At 54.0% G+C, this 21,365-nt stretch overlaps 1 protein-coding gene across 17 annotated transcripts in view; it reads left to right on the top strand.

Annotated features, from left to right (window-relative positions):
- The window catches only part of Camta1 (calmodulin binding transcription activator 1), an 826,483-nt gene that overhangs the window by 706,269 nt on the left and 98,849 nt on the right, over positions 1-21,365 (top strand). For all 17 annotated transcript variants that reach the window (XM_074081464.1, XM_074081453.1, XM_074081463.1 and 14 more), the window contains one exon: positions 13,167-13,320. In XM_074081464.1, the coding sequence (XP_073937565.1) occupies positions 13,167-13,320 (154 nt within the window). The remainder of the gene's footprint in view (positions 1-13,166; positions 13,321-21,365) is intronic.

The following is a 21,365-nucleotide window of genomic DNA, read 5'->3' as shown; positions in this document are numbered from 1 at the left end:
TCTGCACAGCTTCTCTGCAAAGCAGAGACAATGAGACCATTGCTTCCAGGAGGTTCTGAACACCAGGAAGGGGAAAGGGAGGAAATCAGCAGAGTGTGGGGTGGAGGGCAGACAGGGCTCCCTGTCCTCTCTCTCCCTGTCTGCTGGGTGGCATGGAGCCAGCAGTCACAGTGTCTCTTAGCCCCATTTTCTCAGCGGGAAGTGGAAAGGGATGTGTGGGGTGGCCAGGATGAACCCTACATCTTCTCCTAACTTAATTATTCTCTGTTTTAAGAGAAAGAAGCAGGAGCCCTATGATTTGCAAGTTCTTTGAGGACCTTCATGCACAAGTTAAAAATGCATAAAGCACCCAGGCAAGGGGATGAACAATAATCACTACAGAAGGATTTGAAAAGCCTGGGGTTCCTCTAGGACCCAAGAGGCGGAGAAGACTGTACCATCAAGACAAGGGCTAGAAGTGATCCCCACAACCCAAAAGAATCCCAGACCCAGGATACAGTGGCTCATGTCTGTAATCCTAGCTACTCAGGAGGTAGAGATGGGAAGAACTGCAATTCAAAGTCAGCCTGGGCAAAAAGCTCACAAGACCCCATATCAACCAATAAAAGCCAGCTGAGCATGGTGGCGTGTGCCTAACATCCCAACTACACAGGAAGTTTAAATAGGAGGATGGAAGGTCCAGGCCAGCCAGGCATAAACATGAGACCCTATATCAAAAATAAGCAAAGCAAAAAGGGCTGGGGGTATGGATCAAGTTGTGGAGCACCTGCTTAGCAAGCATGAGGCTCTGAGTTCAACCTTTAGTACTGCCCCCCCCAAAAGAATCCCCCATTGCAGAAGATAACATAGCAGAGTGGATCTCTCTGAATTCACAGGGACCTAGACTATTCCTCAAAGAAATGTAGTTTGAGTTTCTTTCAGCACTTGGAAGATAGCCAAGAATTGGCTCAGAGACTCTGTTTTCATGGTTGGACAAGAATGGCTGTTATTTAGCTCATCAAAACCGGGGCAATGACTTGTGCATCCTTTAGGGTTAACGGTGCTTCCTCAAGGTTGTGAAGAATTTCATAACTTGACCTCTGTGGGCTTATGTCTGTGAGAATTACACCTCCCGGATCAGCAATGCTGCAAGCACTGTGGTTTTGCCCCACAGATCTTAAATCGCTAAGATCTTCAGACACTTTGTAGTAACCTTAGTTTGAGAAACCAGTGATGCTAATAATATCTGGAAGTTTTGAAGGTTTACTTTCAAAATGTTGGAGAGTTACAGCGTGCCAGGCAATGTCAAATCCTTATTTCAGCTCCACAACCACCTCAGGAAGTGCGTACTATCCTTCTCCCCATTTTATAGGTGAGAAAATGGAGGTGCAGAGACATGATTACCCAAAGTGCACCATTAGGAAGTGACAGAACCCAGACTCAGACTCAGACAGTCATCTCCAGAGTGCACACTTCTTTAGCATCAGACAGACCTGGGTTCAGAGGGTGAGGGTTTGGTGGGCTGAGAAATTCTTTGTACTTCAGATTCCCTGTGTGTATAGGATAGATAATCAGAACTCATAACCATACCTGATGGGGTTGTTGTGAGAATGAACTAAGCTAAGCCCTGTGAGGTACTTAGCACCCAGCACCTGGAACGTACAGGTCTAAGGAAATGACAGTTCTCAGTCGTCACAGTGGTGGTGGTTATCCCCTTCCCTCTGGAAAGCCTGAACCATACCGTTCACAAAAAGAAGATGTGATCTTTTTCAGAGTTAGGGATCTTGATGAGTACAGCAGAAATTCACCTTCAGGGTGAAAGGGAATTGGGGAGCGTAAGTTCTGACTTCTGGTAGGACTGGATCCAGGAGTTTGATTGGTGGCATTTGAGGCTTACTGTCTCCTTGCCTCAGATCTCCTCCTCTGCTCCAGCTCCCTTGACTCCAAATGCTGACAAGAGGTGACTCCCAGCAGCGCTAGGTTTCCTCTTCCCAGGTTCAAGTCCAGCAGGAAAGTGCATCCCTGCCTCCCTGTGGCTCCAGCCAAAGTCCAGGGGTTAGCTCTGATTGCCTCTGGTGGGCCATGATTCTGTCTCTGAACTGCACCACCCCAATTGGCCAGCCTGAGCCACACACACCACCCCCGGGCTAGTGCGGGAGACATGGTTGTTTCCCCAAAGAAACCTTGGATACCTTTATCCAAAGACGCCAAATGCACTTCAGTCTTGTCCGGCTCTGCCTCATTAGCCACGTGGCGGTGAGCAGATTAGTGGCGGCTCTCAGTGCAGTGGGGATGGTGGCACGTGCCCAGCTTCCTCCAGAGCTACTATGGGAGCAGATGGACAGAAGGCTTTGGAGTCTGTCCTCCAAAGATGCTGTGATGATTGTTCAGTGCTATTGTCATTGGATGGGGTTGATTCGACTGCTTAATGGGGCACAGTTCTGGGTGTTGCACCAGTGCCAGAAGCAGAGAGAGATGAAGATGTCCTTGGAGAGAGCAGGCAAGATACAGAGGACACGGTCAAGTGTAACCTCAGGCAGGGCTTCTTTGAAGCTGGTGAGAAGAGGCTGTGTGCCCCATGGGTTTCTCTCCAGGGAAGGAACGGGAGGTCAGAGGACCAGGCACTACAGTTCCCAAGACCTGACTATCAGGCTGCCTTGCTCTTGGGCTCTGCTTGGCCAGGGTAGCATATCCTGAGCAAGACCCCACCCCACAGGAGTTCTCTGTGTCCCTGAGCAAGGCCCATGGCTTCGTATCCCAGGGCTAGTTGGAGCGACTCTTACAGTGATTCCTAATAATCAAAAATTAGTTCAAGGTGAGGATGGGAGACAAACAGGATACAAACCAGCAATCACATCCCAGCTGGGGCTCTGCCAACTGCAGGGTGCTAGCCACCTGCATCCCTGGCAAGACCCTAGCAACAGAGAAATGGACGTTGGATGCTGAACCCCAGCCAATGCTGGGTTCCTCCCCACTGGGGCACTGAGTGTCATAGTGTCTCCTGAATTTGGGATCCAGAAAGAGACATCCCCCAAGAGCCTGGCTCTTGCTATCACTCCTTGCAGATCAATCATCCAGGAACTAATGCCACCCATTTTGTTAAGTCTCTTTATATTTTCTAGCCCATGTTTTCCTTGGTATAACAAGTCTTACCCATTTACTACCCCCTGTGTGACTTGTTTGTGCTAAAATGATCTCCCCCAGCTCCGGGATGGAGGGAGACCTTTCAGGGGTCTGTTCTCCTTCTCCTCCTCTTTCTGATCCAAATGTTGTGAGTCACATTTTCCTCTAAGCCTTTCTCTTTCTGGACAGAAAAATCCTGATCTCTGTTTCCTGGGGTGGAGGTGGGGTGGGGCTGCCTGCACTCCAAACGATGCTGTTCTCACCACCTTCACTCACCACCACAGACCGAGGTCTATAGCAAAGGTGCACTTCGCCCTTCTGTTCCAGGTGCCAGTCGTCCCGCCTCTCCACACTGTGCCCAGCTGCAACTTTGAAACGGGGGCTTCTGTGAACCTCTGTGGTCCTCCATATGGGGCCCCCAGCCTCGCCTTGCATGTCACACACACACCCCCCACCACCAGGGACCCTTCTGTCTACCCACCCAAACCACCCATGAGCTCATTAGCTACTCATAAAAGTTTGATATTACCTATGAATGTGGACAAGTCTTCCCCCAGGTCGTTCCTAACAATTTCAAATAAGCCGAGGCTTGGCCCCCAGCCAGTGGGAATCTCCTACCTTCTATTTGTCCATCCAGAAATGTGCCAGCAGCACATCTCTCTCACTGCATGGAGACATTGTCGCTGATGGCAACCATCTAGAATGGTTTAGCCTCCTGGGAGTCTTTGGGTAGACCTTCCTCAGAGGTTTCTGGGAAGTCCAGACAGAAGGGACTCTGTGGCTCCTGTTTAAGCCTCTGCCTGTTTGTCCACTCAGGGGCAGTGGCATATCACCCTGTCCCCAGCACTATCTGAGTGTCCAGGTGTGCCAGGACTGTGCGGGTCTGGTGCGCACAGTAGTGTTGTTCCTCCAACACCTTCAGACTAAGAAGGCAGAGCTAGCCGGCCCCTAAGCCAGCATGGCTTCCAGAACCTCGTGCCAGGTGGGAATTGTTTAACTAGATTCCCATGACTGGAAAATTCTGGTAATTGTGTAATAACAACAGCAGCAGTACTCAGCAATTACCCAGGGTTTTTCATCTTCAGCCCATACCCACATTAACTAATTAAGTCTCCCAGCCTCCCTCCGAGGCAGGGAAGGGCTGCCGGCCCAGACTCACACCGTTGTGTGTGCTCACTTATAAAGGTGGCTCTCATGAAGGGCCAAGGGCTCCCCTGGGTGGCCAGCCTCGGCCCCACTCCAGCCCTCTTGCTGGGCATTGCTTTGAGCCCCCCCACCACCACCACTGCTAGGTCCTGGCAGGAAAACCTAAAGTTGTCTGTGTGTCCTGCCACCTGGACTGCAGAGGGATTCCCCAGCCCGGCACATGAGGCAGGCTTGTCTCCTAGGAAGAGCAGTTGACCACTGACCTGCCTATTCCTGGAGGCACTGGGAGCCTCTTACAGACCCTACTCTCCCCCCTTTCCTCTTTACTTCTCCTTTAACTGTCCCCAACCTTGAGGACCTGGGTCTGTGCCTCCCGTGCTGGGGTGCCAGGTCCTCAGGTAGGTCATGTCTCTTGTAGCTGTCCCCCACCTCACCTACATACACCTGCCTGACCACACACAGTGTCCTGACCACTGCAGGCCCTCGATGTAAAGACAAGGATGTCCCTGACTTGGCCCTGCCCTAAGAGCTTACAGGCCAGCACGGGCATCTCCAGCCCAGCCCCTGATCTCAGCAACTCCTGCAGCCAGCGGGACCCAGCCGAATCCCCTGCCACTTTGTTCCTATGCATGCTGACTGAGCTGCCACCTCCCGGGATACTGAGGCTGAGCACACAACCCTCCTGCCCACCATCCAGCAAGTCCCAAGGAGCCTAACCCCAAGGTTGAGGCAGAGTGGAGGCCAGGAAACTGGGGCTCTGAGCTCAGGGCTGGGCTAAGAGCCTTGATCCCTCCAGCTCACTCTCTGTGGCCAGGAATGACAACTGCATGACAGCTTCAGTGGTTGAAGGGACTAAACCAGAAAACACATGTGAAGCTTGAAGGTGAGGCCTGTCACACACACAGTTGGCTCCAGAAAGCCATTTCTGTAAACAGAAGTAACCCCTGGAAGTACCGGTACAGGCACACTCCTGCCCCCAGCACCTAGCACACATCCAGTAATGGCAGTAGTAGGACAACTCTGTGCAATGCAGTCCAGGAGGAGTTCTTACCTGTGGCCGGGGAGAAAGAACTAAGAGAGAGAGACAGCAGCCTTCAGGGGCCACAGACCCTAGGGGACCTGAGTAGCAGGTGCCACCCACCTGGCCCTTCTCAGGAAACAGAGTTCCTGTGTTTCCTTCCATCCTCCAGGTCTCAGCTCAGGCCCTTGGCCTGCTTGACCCTTAACCCTGACTATGAGCAGTCCTCAGTGGGCTGCTGGGGTTTCATGTGGGACTGTCTACCCCCACCTCATGCCTTTGCTCAGAGAAGAGAGGAGAGGACAGGTGGCAAGTTACCCAGGGCAGCTGGAGTGTGGGCAAGAGGATTTCTCTCTGCCTTGTGGCCTGATGACACCCACAGCCCTGAGCTGCCTGGTATCATCACTTATTCATTCCCTAATAAGTCCTGCCCCTCTTTCCGCCTGCTTTGCACTCTTGTTTTGTGGGTTCCTACCCTCGTTGCTTATTAAGCACTGGGCCTCTTCAGATCAGCTCACCGGGTGGCCGAATCTGCACAAATGGCACTAAAATGCAAACGCAATAATAGAACGGGCTTGTGGCACAAACAATGTGATTTACTTGCTCGTCTCCCTCCTCCTGGCTGGTGGCACACAGGCCACCCCCCCACACCCCTTGCGCCCCCCGTCACAAGTGGGTATGTGTGTGGCACTGTTACATGCTATTATGACTTTCTGGGTAATGTATACATTTTCACTATCTCAGGGCCTCTCCTTCATTTTTCATGAGAACTGGCACGAGATTAATGACTGAGCCACAGAAGAAACAGAACGCCATGCCACCCTGATTTATTGACCACTTAGCGTTGATGAAGCTGCAAACAAGAGTCAAACAGATGTTGCAGCTGCATTTTTCTTTATCAAAACCAACAGCTTTTTGCATTTTTAACCACTTCTTGTATTACTGTCCTGCTCATTCCACAGAAAGGGTGCTGGCTCCCAGCTTCCTTCCCTGCAGAGGCAGAGGAGTTGGGGCCTGGTGGTAGGACCCCACCTGGCATCCAGCCACCCTGCAGCCACCCCTGGGAGTGGCCAAGAGGACGACATGAGCCCCAGGGCTCTTGCTCTGGGTGACTCAGTTCCCCTTGGTTGGTCTCCAGTGGAGAGCTCACTGTTATACAGACCCTGGTGTGGGCTTAGGATGCAGGAGCTGCAGGGCTCAGCTTCCCCCACAAACTGGAGTGCCTCCCCCACCTCCACCTCAAACCCACAGCAGATTACTGAGCACCCATTTCTCAGACCTTAAATGTAGTGCTGACTGAGCCCTTTACCTCCCTCACTTCCCCACCCCCCCCCAACAAGGTAAAATCCTGTTGACCCGGTTTCCTGGTCCTCAAGAGCAGGTGTTAGTTAGGGTTGGCAAGACAGCTGCCTGCCCATAGTGGAGGTGGAGCTGCGTTTCCAGCTCTGCCCTGTACCCTTCCTTTCCCTCTCAGAAGCCAAAGGCCGCTGGAACCCCAGGAACTCCTCCAGGTGCATCAGAGTGCTCAGAGCACTGGGAGAGCCTGGCAGACCCTTGAGTCTCTGTGACACCCTCATCCACCCACCCTGCCCCAGGTACATCTCTGCTGAACCCCCCATTCCTTCTTCTCTCCTTCTCTCTCCCCCCTCTTTCCTTCCTTTCCTCTTCTTTTTTCTCTCCCCCTCCCTTTCTCTCTCTCTCTCTCTCCTCTCTCTGTCTTCTCTCCCTCTCTCCCTCCTCCTTCTCTCTCTCTCACTGTCCTCTCTCCTCTTTCTCTCTCTGTCTCTCATTCTCTCTCTCTCTCTCTCTCTCATTTTCTCTCACTCGCTCTTTACCATCCTCCTCCTTTGCTCTTTCATCCTGGCCTGAGGTCCAGCCCTCCAGGCCTGGGTTCTGCCATCAGAGCCAAGTCTGCTCTCCCTGGCTGGAGGCTTTGCTAGCAGCGCTGGTGGCCCCCAGGCTGGCAAGGATGGCTCAGAGAAAACCTGCCCAACTCCACCCACCCTGCCTCTCTCCTGGGCTCACCCCCACAGGAGGGTCTATAAATCTTGTATAAATCTGCTGTTTTGCACCAGGACCTGCTGCACATTAATCCAAGACACAGGAGCCACTGTTGGCACTTCTGGCTGCCCCAGGCTGCCTGCCTTGGCCATGGTCACTGCTGGAGCTGGGGACTGATTCAAAGCAGTTTCTTTCCCCCAATTCCCCCACCCTATTGCATTTCCAAATGGAAGTCCAAACCTCAGAAGGGAGGATGGTGTTGGGCACAGAGTAGAGCAGAGAGACCATAGGGAGGAGGAGAGTCTGAGGACATTGCAGTAATAGGGACAGGGGTTACCTACTGAAAGCAGCCTCTGCACTAGATGAGGGAGTGGCTGTGCAGAGCCTCAGGCCAGCCAGGCTTGGGGCTCACAGGGCAAGGGACGATCCTTGGGCAGCTGAAGCCCAAGGAAACAGATGAGAGCCCCCCTGTTTCCTTTGACTTTAAACTGTCTCAGGGGTTCCCAAACTGTGTTTCAGAGGACATCAGGGTCCCAAGAGGTGCTCAGGTTCATGAAAAAATAGGCTTGTAAAAAGCCTGCCCACTGCAATACACCCATACATGGTGAAGTCAAGGCTCTGACAAGTCCTGCTCCAAAGCGCCCTGGGCATGCTTCTTCTGTAGAACAGTCTTAATCTCTCCTGTGCCTTTGGAAGTGAAGGCCCTCGGCTTGTTCTTCTACTCCCTTTGTCTCTGTGGGTTGGGTAAAAGGAGCCATTTGGAAAAGGCGTCTGAGAGGCTGATTACTCAGGCTCCCGGGAGCAACCCTTCTGCCACCTCTGTCCTAAGAGTCTTGACCTGGTGCAGTCCTGGCAGTATGGAACTGAAGAGGTCAGCTATTCCAAACCTCCCATTTTCAGACAAAACAAAACAAAAACCACTAGGTGAGCCACAGCTAGGTGAGGGACAAGCCCAGCTTGCAAGGGCTGGGGGATTCCCAGCCCCCAGCACTACCCCTCCCCTCCGAGGGGTGAGCATCTCTGCCAGCCCACACTGGGATGGCCGTCCCACTCCTCCTCCCCTCTAGAATTTCTGTCTGTCTCTCTGGAAGACACACCCAGGTTCTCAGGATTGGTCCCAAGAGGCTGGGTCACCAGGTGAACCTGCACCAGCTCCCCCAGTCATGCCAGTGCCCTGGGGGCAGCTCAGCTCAGCAGCACCCCAGCCCTCTCAATTCAGAACAGCGGTTGCCATGTGCCAGCCCACTCTGGACCCAGGTTGCCAGCTGTGACCAAGGTGGAGTCCTGGCATCCAGAACTCATGCTTGTACTTGAGGAAATAGGGCAAACCTGAGTACTGCTGGGGAGATAGGCAGATGAAGGACACAGAGGCTTCAAAGCCAGCTGGGCGGAGCCAGGTGGGCGGACACTGTGATCGATGGGATCATTACATAAGATTGCCACAAGGAGGTGACACTGAGATATGCTGTGAGACAGAGCAAGAGACAACTGCCCAAGCGGATTTGGGGAACTATAGAGCAAAACACAGCAAGGGATGGCTGGAGAGAAACAGGTGTCACACTGTAACCTCGGCAGCAGCATGCATTTCTTCTCAGGGTCAAGGAGCCATCGCAGAATTTTGGGATGGCACCTGCTACGTTAAAAGAGTGGGCTAGGATAGAGAGGAGAGGAAGCAAGGAGAAGCAGGGAAAAGGGCTTCCTTCCCACTTCCACACTACGTGGAGGCTTGGACTCAGTGTCACGGGCATGGAGAACAAGTGGGTGGGTCTGGCTGGCTCAGGAGTGAGAGCTGACAGCACTTGGTGGTGGATTGAAAAGGTGGGGGAGGGAAGAGCAGGAAGGGAGGGAACGAAAGAATGAGTGCAGGTTTCAGCTGGGGATGGGGGCGGGGAGGGGCAAGGTGTGGTACCACTCTTGTTTTGTTCAGCCTGGGATGGTCCAGGTGTGCAAGAACTCTAGCGCGGAGTTGTGCTCAGCCACACGAAGCTGGGAGCATTTTTGAAATTCCGAGAGGAGCTGTCCACAGGCAGCCAGAAGAGAGCAGAGAGGCAGCTGGAGGGAGAGCTGGGAGTCCTCAGAGCTGGCAGATCTGGAGGCATGAGGCCAGGATGGTAGATGAAGTCACCAAGGGGAGAAGGAGAGAAGGAAGCAGGAGAGAGAGAGAGAGCAAGCCAACTCAGTGCCCAAGGAGCAAGGAGCCCATGCACACAGTGAGAACCAGGACAGGAGGTGTCAGCTGGCGAATTGCCTGCTGGTGGCTGAGCTCCAGTCACTCTCAGAAAACACCTCAGGGCTTTGGTTTGATTTGGTTGGGTTTGGTGACTGGTGGTGAGGACAGCAGGGCTTCCAGCCATCCATATGGCACTTTGAGCCTTTCAAAGGCCCTGACACAGCTCCCCACACCCCGGTAGGAATGGCTGAGCCCTGTTTCTGTTTCTAGATGAGTGTGAATCACCCAGAGGCAGAGAGGGGGACCTCCTAGCCGGTGGCTCTTTCCACAAGACTCAGGAACCTCTCTGAGACTCTGACTTGCTCTTGGCTTTTCCAGCACCCCCACCACCACAACCACAGACCCCGATGGGGCTCCCTGCTCCCCAGTCTTTAACACCAACCAGAACTACAGGACACTTGGGGGTTCATCTTCAAAGGTCATGCTCATTTTGGGGGAAGCGGCCGCTAGCATCTTCCATAACACAGTGCCAAGCTGCCCCCTGAGCCCAGCCCGGGCAGCCCGGAGGCACTGACATTGTAATGCGCACTCCACAAACTTGATGCATTAGGACTCCAAAGTGAATATATTTTTCTGCCAAGAACACCCATAAAATGTACAACTAATGAATAAAATCACAACGTTGCCAAGAAGCAATGTATGCCCCAAATTTCCAAAAATATCTCAATCACTGTGTTTTTCAAGCTGCCCCAAGCTGGCAGGTTGATACTCCACATTCCAGCGGGGCTCCCCAGGGTGGGATCTTGGTGAAGGATGGAAATCAGGACCACAAGCTGCCTGCTTCTGTCTGTCTCTCCCAATCCCAAAACCAGGCTCCTTGGCCATCAGGGGTCAGGACTTCCAGCTGATTGGGTCAAAGTAACTGACTGGGAAAGGCAGGCCAGGAAGGGACCCCATGTCGGGCACAAAACGGGCAGATCTAGAATCCTCAAATTGGGAGTGTCCGATGTGGGGATCACCAACCACTGAATCTGTGAGGCCCTGAAATGAGCACCGATGTACTTTGAGTGTTTCTCAGGATAGAGGTGGAACACTCGCCACCTTCATCAGATCTTCAAAGAGGCTGGAGACCCAGAGAAGGTTAACCGCCACCTTGCCTCTCAGCTTCCTTAGGGACAGCCGTAGTCACAAACACTCCCCTGCCCTTCACAGACCCCAAGGTCAGGACAGCAGTCTGAGAAACAGAAGCAAAGTCATGATGCAGCCTGTTTCACGTACACAAACCTGAAGTGAGCCCATTATTGCTGGATGCTGTAATGTTCCAGGGCCTCATCCCTGAGGGTGAGGAGATGAGGCACAAACCATGAAGATGCCCCATCATCAAACTACCCACCCTGCAGAAGGAGGAGGAAGTGGGAGAGAATAAGTCAGGGAAGGCTTCCTGGAGGAAGAGGGGATCCAGATCCTGTCCTCAAAGAATAGGTAGAGGCTGGTTATGCAGATGGCAGCTGGGCCTGGCAGGCAGACCTCAGAGCTTCCAGAAATAGGAAACTTCTGGATTCCTGAATGCAGGAACGCCAGGTTGTGGGGTTCAGGTTCATTCAAGACCTGGCCTGCACTACCCATTAGCCTTCCACAGCCCCTCCCAGGTACCTAGGCTGTACTCAGTGGGACTATGGGGTAGAAGACCACAGCCTTTCATCTCCCAGGTGTCTGACTTGCTGGCTCCCTCCTGCAGGGCCTGCCTCCTGCTCCAGGGACCGGATCAGAGGAAGCCCCAGGTAGCCTGCTGGCCCCTGCAGCCTTTTGATTCTCACTGGTTGCTCAGCAGCCAGCACTCCCCCTTGGCCTGGTCCAGGCTCAGGCAGGAACCATCAGCCCAGGCCCCAGCCCCAGGGAGGATGCAGCACAGAGCTAGGACTTAGGTGACTCATCCCACCTCCTCTGTGTTACCCCCCTCTTGGGCATATTGCAAGGATAAAGTGAGATGGAAGGTGAGAAAGCATTCAGGCCAAGAGAAAAGAGACCACCAGATGTCTTGGCAGAACCTGAATTTGGAATAGGAGCCCTGGCTTCCAGCCCAGGTCCACCCTCACCAGGCACATAGCTCTGGGCAAGCCACAATTTCGCAAAGGAGCTTGGGTCTCCAGACAGAGGGTGCCCTGCCCTGTCCCACCCAGCCCACCTCCCTGGCTGGCAAAGGCATCAAATGAGATAATGGCTGAAAAGTGCTCTGAAAAGAATAAAGTGCCACACTGATGTCAGGGATTATCATTATTATTAAGGAGCCTGATTACCGCAATCCAGAAAAGCTGCCATTAAGAAGACTCCTGTTCATGTTGATTTAATTTCCTGGTTAACTGAGCGTTGGCAAGAGAAAAAAAAAAAAAAAAAACATGTTTCAACGCTTATTGGAAATCTTTTAAAATTATGCCAGTCTACCCTTTCCCACTGGTCATGGTGCAGTCTTGAGTCTTTATTTATTTATGAGTGGATCGATTCATATATTCATTTATTACTCTTGTTCTGACCACATCCCAAAAACTAGCTGGGGACCCAGCTTCTCTCCCCACCCCCCTCTCTCCCAGTGCCTGGGTCCACCATCCCAGGACTGGTGGTCAGGAGAAGCAGAAAAGAGAGGTTTGGAGGCAAAACACAGGAGGGCCTTCCACCTGGATCCCTGCCGTCCCTCTATGTATTGTCATCTGTTTGCTTAGAAAGAGGCAAGAGAAAAAATGGTTCAGAAAATACCTTCTGGTTGGGATGAAAGGGCTAAGCAGGTGTTTCTAGGTTTATCCAGGTGCGTCTATGATGTGGATTGCTTTTTACAAACTTGGTGAGCCTGGTGTGACCAAATAAATAACCTTGTCTTCTAGAGGGTTCTGGGAAGACCCCCAATGACTCCCTGCTTATTGTACCCCCCAGAGGCCCCTTGGCTTTTCACTACCAGTGCTGGGGGGTGGGCAGAAAGCATTGTAGATTGAATCTGATGGGAAGAGGCCAACCCGTTTAAATAGAACCACCTGGACACAGATGGTATCTTCTGAGATTTCTTCCTATGATTGAGCCCCGTGGGGCTTCGCTTCCAAGATTTGGGCAACAGCTGTCTCCTGGGTGAGGCACCGTGCAAAGTGTGGTGTGGAGGGTCACCTGTGCAGGGAGGGGGCTCCAGGCTGCAGGCAGAGGCTTGGACCCAGACAAGCAGGGGCCATAAGCCCCAGGAACTCCTTTTCCCTTGGGAAGAAGGAGGCGAGATGGTGCCTGTATCAGGGACATCAGAGTTGTGGCAAGTATGTGCCTTCAAAGCACAAAGCTGATGGAGGGACTTGGGGCAGCTGTGGGTGTGGAGTCTGAAATGCTGGGCAGGAGGTATGGTTCTGCCTCATGGATGGAGGCTTGGTGACATACCCGTCACCCATTAAGTATGTCAGTGGCTCAACTGGGGGTGATTACGCCTCCAGGGGACACTGGGCAATGCCTGAGAATCTGCCAGCTGTCCCAGCGGAGAGGGGAGTAGTTAATGGCATGCAGTGGATGGAGCTGTTAACATCTCACAGTTACAGTACAGTCCCACGCACAGTCACCTGGTTCCTAGTGTCAGGAGCACCGAAGCTGGGTGAGCCTGGTGCGTGTGGGGACAGTCTCGGCCTGCCCCACAGGGGAGCTGGGGCGCCCGTGACTTTGGCCATCCTCTGGCCCTCATACTGCCCAACCTTGCTCTCTCCACAGAATCCAGACATTGTACTGGTCCACTACCTGAACGTGCCCGCCATCGAGGACTGCGGCAAGCCATGCGGCCCCATCCTCTGCTCCATCAACACAGACAAGAAGGAATGGGCAAAATGGACAAAGGAGGAGCTCATCGGGCAGCTGAAGCCCATGTGTGAGTAGCCACTGCTGTGGGCCTTGGGGATCCCAGTTGTGGAGCCCCATTTCGTTCAGACACTGTGAATTTAGCTATCATAACACACTCCCATCCCTCATTTCCCTCAGTCCTCCATAACAATCAAAGCACAAATGGCAGCCCATGTGACAGATGGGGAAAATGAGGCTCAAGACACAAAGCAACATCAGCTCAATGGAGACAGAGTGGCCCCAGGACTGTGTTTCCCAGCCACAGATGGCCAGGCAGGGGAGGAGGAACAGGCTGTGGCACAGAGGAGGGGCTGGCTTAGCTGGCCCTGCTCCTGCCTTCTGCCCTCAGCAGGCCACCTGTGCTGGCTCTGGACTCAGCAGCCACCTGCTGGCCTTGGGGCTGTCATGGCTCCCAGACTGGGCAGCCGCCATTGATGAATTGAGCTGGATCTCATTTGTCAGTGAAGTGAAGCTTGTGAAGCATCAGTCAGGTGCAAGCCACTGGCTGCAGAACTAAGCTGAGAGAGGCCAGGAAGTCAGGGCGCAGTGAGGACTTATTTTCATGGGCCACAGCTCCTGGCCACCATGGGGCTCCCAGTGGCCTCTCCTGCCCCGGACAGCAGGGCTCAGCTCCACCAGACCTGAGAAGAGGTCTGGGGGCAGCCAGTGCTGGACAGGGAGGAGCCCACAGAATACAAGGATGTTGATGGTCCAGGCTCAGAGGAAAGACCTGTCACCATCAGGCCCTGAGTGAGGGGGTCAGTGGGCCACTCAGGGCCATGACCACCCTTCAGCTGGCTGGAGAGAAGACACAGCTGTTGGGCACCACAACAGACAAGCCACTAAAATGTCCTTTCCTGGGGGTTGCAAGCCAAGGCCAGGAGGTACCTGCAGTAATCGGCTAATTGGAGCACCTTGGGAATGTGCTCCAACTCAAGGTTTGCCCCTGCCCAGACTTGAGGTTGGGGAGGATAGTCAGGGGATACAAAGAGTTCTGTGTGGGAAGGGGAAGGGGAGCCTGAGAGGCAATGGCCCAGCCCACCTAGGGCCTGGACCTCAAGGTGGCGTTTTTCCTCACCCATTCCTTCTGAGCCTGGGCCAGCCTGACCTTGGTGCCATGGTCCAGGGCCCCTCCTGCAACCACAGCGCCTTTCCTGGTTCCTCTCCCAGAGCGAGCTGTCACCTATCTGACCTCTGCCCAACACACTTCCATATTCCTCTGCTTGACCATCTCAGCATCCAGGCCTCGGCCTCCCTGTCCCCAGTTCCTAGGCCCAGCTGGGGCATCACACCTTGAGGCCTCCTGCAGACCCTGGGGAGACACTGAACAGAAATCATTCCCCCATGATTAACCAGAGGGGCTGCCTGAGCCTCTCCCAAAATCTGCAGAACTTCCAGAAGTTTGAGAAGTGCTGTGGCTGCTCCTGCAGGGTGCTGGGCACAGAGCCGGCCTCTGAAAGACCTATGGGATGAGCAGAAACTGGCTAGATTGAGCCCTGAGCAAAAGAGCACAGCCCCAGGGGGGCCAGTACTCGGGAGACATCAATGGGTGCCCACAACACAGGTCAGTGGGCTCTGCCCTGTCCCTGTCCTGTTCACCTCTCTCCTGGGCAGACTCAGCTGGGCTCTGACCACAGTGTGTTCTGATGCCACCTGGCCAGGGCAGTAGAGAGAGCCTGAGCCAGGTCGGGGGACACTTGTGGCTCTGTGGATGCCTCACTGTGTGACCTCAGGTCGATTATCCACTTTCTCTACTACCCATCTGCAAAGAGAGAGTCCTGTATCCACTTCAAGACCAGAAGCTTCCAGCTTGGCTCCCCAGTCTTTGTGTCCAGGGTCCAAGGGATAAAAGATGTTATCTTATGCCACTTCTGGAAGGGAGTCACTCCAGGTACCTCAGGGTCACCCTGGAGAAGCTGCCTATGGGATAGAGCCATCCACAGGGGAGACCTGGAGCCCTCTTCCTGGTACTTCTAAAATAAGAGCCCTCGGGAGGATTCTTGTCCCAAAAGGGTGCCCAGAGTCTAAATCCTCAGTGTCCCCTGCTTGAGGTAGAGCCGTGCCCAGAAAGTGTGTCTAGTTAGGAGGACAGCTTTTCTTCCTGGCCTCTCTGGGCCTGGGCGGAATCCCTCCTGTCATATCCCAGCAACAAATTAGGGGCCTTGCAGGTGACAGACCCCAAGCATATAGCCTCCTAGGAGCAGCTGACTGATCCCTGCTGAGGTGCCACAGACTAGCCCAGGAGATGCTCCCATGGGAAAGCCTTACCTTTCAAGGCAGTCCCCATGGCCAGGGCCTCTGGCCTGGGCACTCCTAACATCTCCAAAAGCCTCCTCTTCAAGCCACACCCTCACCCTGTTCCTTGGCACCTTTGCTGTGTAGGAGCTGCCCATCCATCAGACAGGAGGGAGGCCTCTGAACTGAGTAGAAGGAACTAGGCTCCATGAACTCTGGGAGGTGAAAAGCAGACATGAGTTGGCCTCTGGTGCTGACCTGGAGGGGACTGTGAATGCATGCTCAAAAATCAGCCATGCACCAGTGGCTCCCACCTGTAATCCTAGCTACTTGAGAGGCTAAGATCAGGAAGATCATGGTTCAAGGCCAGCCCAGCCAAAGAGTTCTAGAGACCCCATCTCCAAAATAACCACAGCAAAATAGACTGGAGATGTGGCTCAAGCAATATACCACCTGCTTTGTAAGCAAGAAGCCCTGAATTCAAACCCCAGGACAACCAAGAAAAAAAAAAATCAGCCATGCTTCAAGGAAGTTAGATAAAAACTACAGCAAACTCGCCACAGCTCTAATACTCCTTGACTCCCTGGTGTCTGGGTTGGAGAGACAGAACAGCAGCACCCCTCAAAGTATGCATGCTTGTGCAGGGCTCTGGGTTCAGAGCCTCTGCCTGGGAACCACAGCCCTGGAAACATGGCTCAAGAAGCCACCAGGCTTGGAACACACATGGGCCCAGCTAGCCATGCTCACGGAGAGCAAGTGTGCTGAGAGCCAAGAAGCCATCAGATCTCGTTCCAGAATCAGCTGTGCTACCCAATGCAGGAGCCAAACACATTAGTTCATCTCATTCTCACATAAATCACATTCCTTCAAAGACTTCACAGTTTGATTTCTGCCTGTTTCCAAATTTCTCTGCCCGACAGCAGAGTTGCCAGTGGTTTCATCAAAAGGCTGTGCTTATCGGTGGTAAAGGGGCTCCGATCCACAGCAGCCTTCGCCTCACCTGCAGTGAGATGGGGGCTCCTGGCTCTCACAGATACTGCTTTCTGAGCCAGATTAATCTGAGAACCCCATCTGGATCCTCGCAGCTGTGGCCTTGGACAGAAGGGGGCCTCCCTGCAAACTGATCTGAGGGATGTCTCCTCCAGATAAAAACAGAAAATAGTAAGATGTCTGCTAGATTTCCCAAGGTGCCCCCAAAGTTCTCTTCTGTAAAACTTAGAATATGACCCAGACCAAAGTAACTGTGGTTTAAAGCAAATAGAAGCCTATTTCTCTTTCACATGTTTTGCAGTGCAGAGTTGACATGTAAGCCCCCAGAGTCAGAGATCAGCCACTGACACTCCTTCCGGCTGGTTACTCTGTCATCCTTAGGGTGTTGTCCGTTTTTACTGACTCAAGATGGCTGCTCAGACTCCTGCCATCACAACTGCATTCTTATCAGTGAAAAGGGGAAAAGGAAAAGTGGAGGATAAGCTTCCTCCCTTTAAGAATTGGGCCTATAAATTGCACACATTTCCATTCATATGTCACTGGGCGAAATTTTGTCATATAGTCACCCCTCCCTAGCTGCAAAGGGATCTGGGCAACGCAGTCTTTTGCTCAGCACACTTCTGCAGTGAATCACGCATGCTGAGGAGGGCTAATCACAGCCTGCATCACACTGTAGGGTCACCTTTATGGCTGACAGTGTGTCGTGCATCTCAGTCCAAGGCCTGAGACTTGTCCGAGGATTGGAGTTTATAGAGCCCAAATGACGTGATCCTAAGGTTGGTGTATCCCGTCCTGGAAATTCTGGGGTGTGTTCCGTGCAGCTGGTGCAAGAGAGCCCCAGCTTTGTGCCCAGGAGACTCCCCTAATGTGCACAAAACACTGGGCAGGGGGAGCCCCTCCTTCCACATCAACCAGGGAGAGGACTGTGAGTCCTCTGTGAGTCCAGAGGGCTGATCTGGACCCCTGTCCTGCCAGCTTGGTAGGAACCTGCTCAGAGCTTCTGACCCATAGTGGCCCAAACCTCCCCCCTCAGCTCTCTGAGCACACACAGGGAGCAGATGGAGGCAGTTCCCACGAGGCACATCCATGTGTGGCTTTCTGCCCTGCCCTGTTTCCTGGCAGCCCAGTGGAGCAAGATGTGCCAGCCACCTCCCAGCTAGCAGTCAGTGAGGTTGAACCTGCCAGAGTGAGGGACAGGGCGTGACTTTCAAGCTGTGTTCACAGCCCTTCCCTTAGTAGAGATGGTGCCCAGCTGTCCCCTCCCGGAGGGTTCTCTTGGAGAGGCCTGGCTGGCCAGGCCAGGCCTGCACCTTTTGCCAGCCTCCACCACCCAGACATCATTTGGTGGCCCCATCCATCGTCCACCCTGGCCTGGGCTCTATTCCAACTGCTTCCCTGGAGGCCCCCTGTGTCATTCTGGGCTCCTGAGGCCTCTGTGGGAGGTGTCCTCAGCAACATGGGGAAAGCCAGGCAGGGAAGGTTGACAGGGGAGCCAGCCCAGCCCTGGGGCCTGCAATCCCAATGCACCCACTGTACCTATACTCATCTGTGCACTCAGATGTGCACATGGCACCCTCACCTCCCACGGAACGTGACCATGGGAACACACATGTGCTCAGCAGGGGATGCCCCCCCCACCCCTGACACTCTAAACCAAATCCAGCCTTTCTGCCTGGGAGCCATGGCCAAGGGCACATGGGCAAAGAGAACAGAGACCAGGTAGGCCAGAACATGCACCTGACCTCTGCCCAGGCTCAGTGGGCTCAGACTGCAGTGAGGGCGAGGGGAAGAAACCCAAGGACAGGACTTCCAAGAGGGGACTGTCATTTGACAGAGGCTGGAATATGAACACAGGAAGCACAGACCTGGGGCAGTCCAGCTCCAGCTGGGCTTTGCAAAAGCCACCTGAGCTCTCTGACCACTGTGTCCTCCTTCCTGGCTAGGGGTGACAGCAGACTGCAAGGACACTGCACCTTGAGAGGAAACCATCCAAAGCAGAGAGCAGCTGCCCTTGTAGAGGCGGGGCACTTGCCCACTGAGCACTGAGCTCATGCCCAGCTCTGCACCTAGGGTGGGCACCTAAAGGCCAGCTGGATATCCCTTAGGGCCTCCTCCAGCCAAAAAGGGGCCATGAGCCAGCTGCTAGAGCTCCTACTCGAAGCTCAGCCTTGCACTGGGCCTGGGGAGGAGGCCAAGCAGGAGGAGGCCCAGGCGCTGGCCTCAGGAGCCCAGAGCCAAACAGGCCCCCCAAACCCGCCAAGAGCAGCACTTGCTGAGGAGTCCCAAGCAGAGGCACTGAGGACAAAGCAAGGTTCTGCCTTTGCTTGCCTGGAAATTCAGAACAGGAGCATGGAAAGGGTGGCGCGTCACTGAGGAAGGAGGCTTCTCTCTGGCTTTGGTGGAGGGATGGAATTTGGAGGCAGGCAGGAAGCCAAGGTCCCCCAGGCAGGTTTATGTGGAACAGCAGGAAGGAAGGGACAGGCCAAGCAAACAGGAGGGGTTGTGCTAAAGTGAAAGACGGTACCAGCTTAGACTAGCAGAGCTAATCCAGTAGGAAGTGGAAGAGGCTGTGTTGAGTGAAGGGCAGAGGCCATGTGAGTGCAAGGAGATGAGGCCATATTGTGATTGGTGAGAGCCATGTTGGTGTGAGGGGATGGAGGCCATGTTGGTGTGAGGGGATGGAGGCCATGTTGGGTGTGAGGGGATGGAGGCCATGTTGGTGTGAGGGGATGGAGGCCATGTTGGGTGTGAGGGGATGGAGGCCATGTTGGTGTGAGGGGATGGAGGCCATGTTGGTGTGAGGGGATGGAGGCCATGTTGGGTGTGAGGGGATGGAGGCCATGTTGGGTGTGAGGGGATGGAGGCCATGTTGGTGTGAGGGGATGGAGGCCATGTTGGGTGTGAGGGGATGGAGGCCATGTTGGTGTGAGGGGATGGAGGCCATGTTGGTGTGAGGGGATGGAGGCCATGTTGGTGTGAGGGGATGGAGGCCATGTTGGGTGTGAGGGGATGGAGGCCATGTTGGTGTGAGGGGATGGAGGCCATGTTGGGTGTGAGGGGATGGAGGCCATGTTGGTGTGAGGGGATGGAGGCCATGTTGGGTGTGAGGGGATGGAGGCCATGTTGGTGTGAGGGGATGGAGGCCATGTTGGTGTGAGGGGATGGAGGCCATGTTGGTGTGAGGGGATGGAGGCCATGTTGGGTGTGAGGGGATGGAGGCCATGTTGGTGTGAGGGGATGGAGGCCATGTTGGTGTGAGGGGATGGAGGCCATATTCAGCTTGGTGATTGATGGAGGCCTGGTGAGTGTGGGGTGGAGACATAGTGAGTGAAGGGAACTATGGCTCCTAGCAGTCCTCAGTTACTCTAAACAACCTTAGCTTTTTACTGCAGCCTGTTGGTGTTTTCAAGACGGGTCTTAGCCCCTTGCCAGGCACTCTCAGCGCACTTTCCAGTTCTGGGGCATGAGGACAGCAGCAAGCCACCACAAGGCTTCCAGGGACCCTGCAAAAGCCAGAGCAGCCGCACACAGAGAATCCCTGCCACTGAGCATGGCTCAGAAAAATGAGGCAGAAGCCATTGCTTAGTGGCTCCTGCCTCTCAGCAGCCCCCACCCCACCTACTGAGCCAGCAGAGCCCCCAGGCTCCAGGGCCAGCTTCCCACCTGTCCCGGTGGCCCTTCTGATCCTGACAAGTAAGCCTTGGGGCATATATCCAAGGCATCTTGTTTTCTCATGATTTTTCAGACAAAGACCAAAGATTCAGTAAGGGGGGGCTGTGTTTATTTGTTTTGCTTTTTTGCTTAGATTGTAATCCTGGTGATTATAGAATATCAAGAAGTAAAATCAACAAAGGCTTTCTCTTCCTGGGCCTCCCAGAACCGTTCCTTGTCAGTTAGTGCCACCTGGTGGCCAGTGGTAGCAGACCAGCTCCAAGAGATGCCCAGCCCACTTCTAAGCCTCATGTCTGGGATATGGTGTAGCCTTCGGAGCTGCTCTACAATTCTTGAATAGGGGACCAGGAGGGGCTGGAACCACAGAAGATGGTTCCCCGGGAATGTACCTGTGCTCCATGTTCCCCTCCCAGTCATTCATCCTGAGCAGATGCCACCTGACTAGGTGCAGGACATAGAGCCAAAGCCTCGCCCTACCCGGGGGCCAGAGCCTGGGGGAAGCTGGCAGCTGGCCAAGACAGTCACCAAGGAGCTGCCCCTGAGGCTGCAGGCGTGGCAGTAGCGGGAGGAAAGGCAGAGACCAGCCCCAGGGGAGACTGTTGTTCATGAGGAAGCAGTTTTACCTAAAGGAAGACTTGGAACAGGAGTGGTCTTGGGCACTCCAGCTGCCCTGTCCCTGGGGCCTAAGAAGACAGCTGTAGTTTTACCCCAAGTCCAGCACAGCACAGCACAGCAGAGCCTGAACAGACAGCTGGCTCCGTGGCGGGAGCAATGGGTCACCTCGGAACTACCTGGGCAGGTGGTGAAATGGCAGGTTCTCGGGCCTCCATCTAGACTTTCTGATTCCACTTATTGGAACAAGCCACAGGGTCCTGGGTGTTTTAAGAATGATTCTCACGCTGAAGTCCCAAGGACTGCACTTTCTGAGAAACCCCAGTCTAGAGCGGGCTCCAGCCTGGAGAGCTGGGTCAGCCATGGGCCTTGCGGAGGCAGATGGTCTCAGCCCCAGGTGGAAGGAGGCAGGGTTGGAGGCAACAATTTGACACACATGCATCAAGACTTGGGGACACAATTTCTGGGTGTTCCAGGGCCCCTGTGGTCTTTCCCTGGACTCTAGGTTAAAAACCACCACCCTAGATGTTTTCTTGGTGCTGGCACAGTGGGATCTCATGGGAC

The sequence above is a fragment of the Castor canadensis genome, chromosome 7, assembly GCF_047511655.1.
Source record: "Castor canadensis chromosome 7, mCasCan1.hap1v2, whole genome shotgun sequence".
Lineage (NCBI taxonomy): Eukaryota > Metazoa > Chordata > Mammalia > Rodentia > Castoridae > Castor > Castor canadensis.
This window is presented reverse-complemented; position numbering and strand designations above follow the sequence as displayed.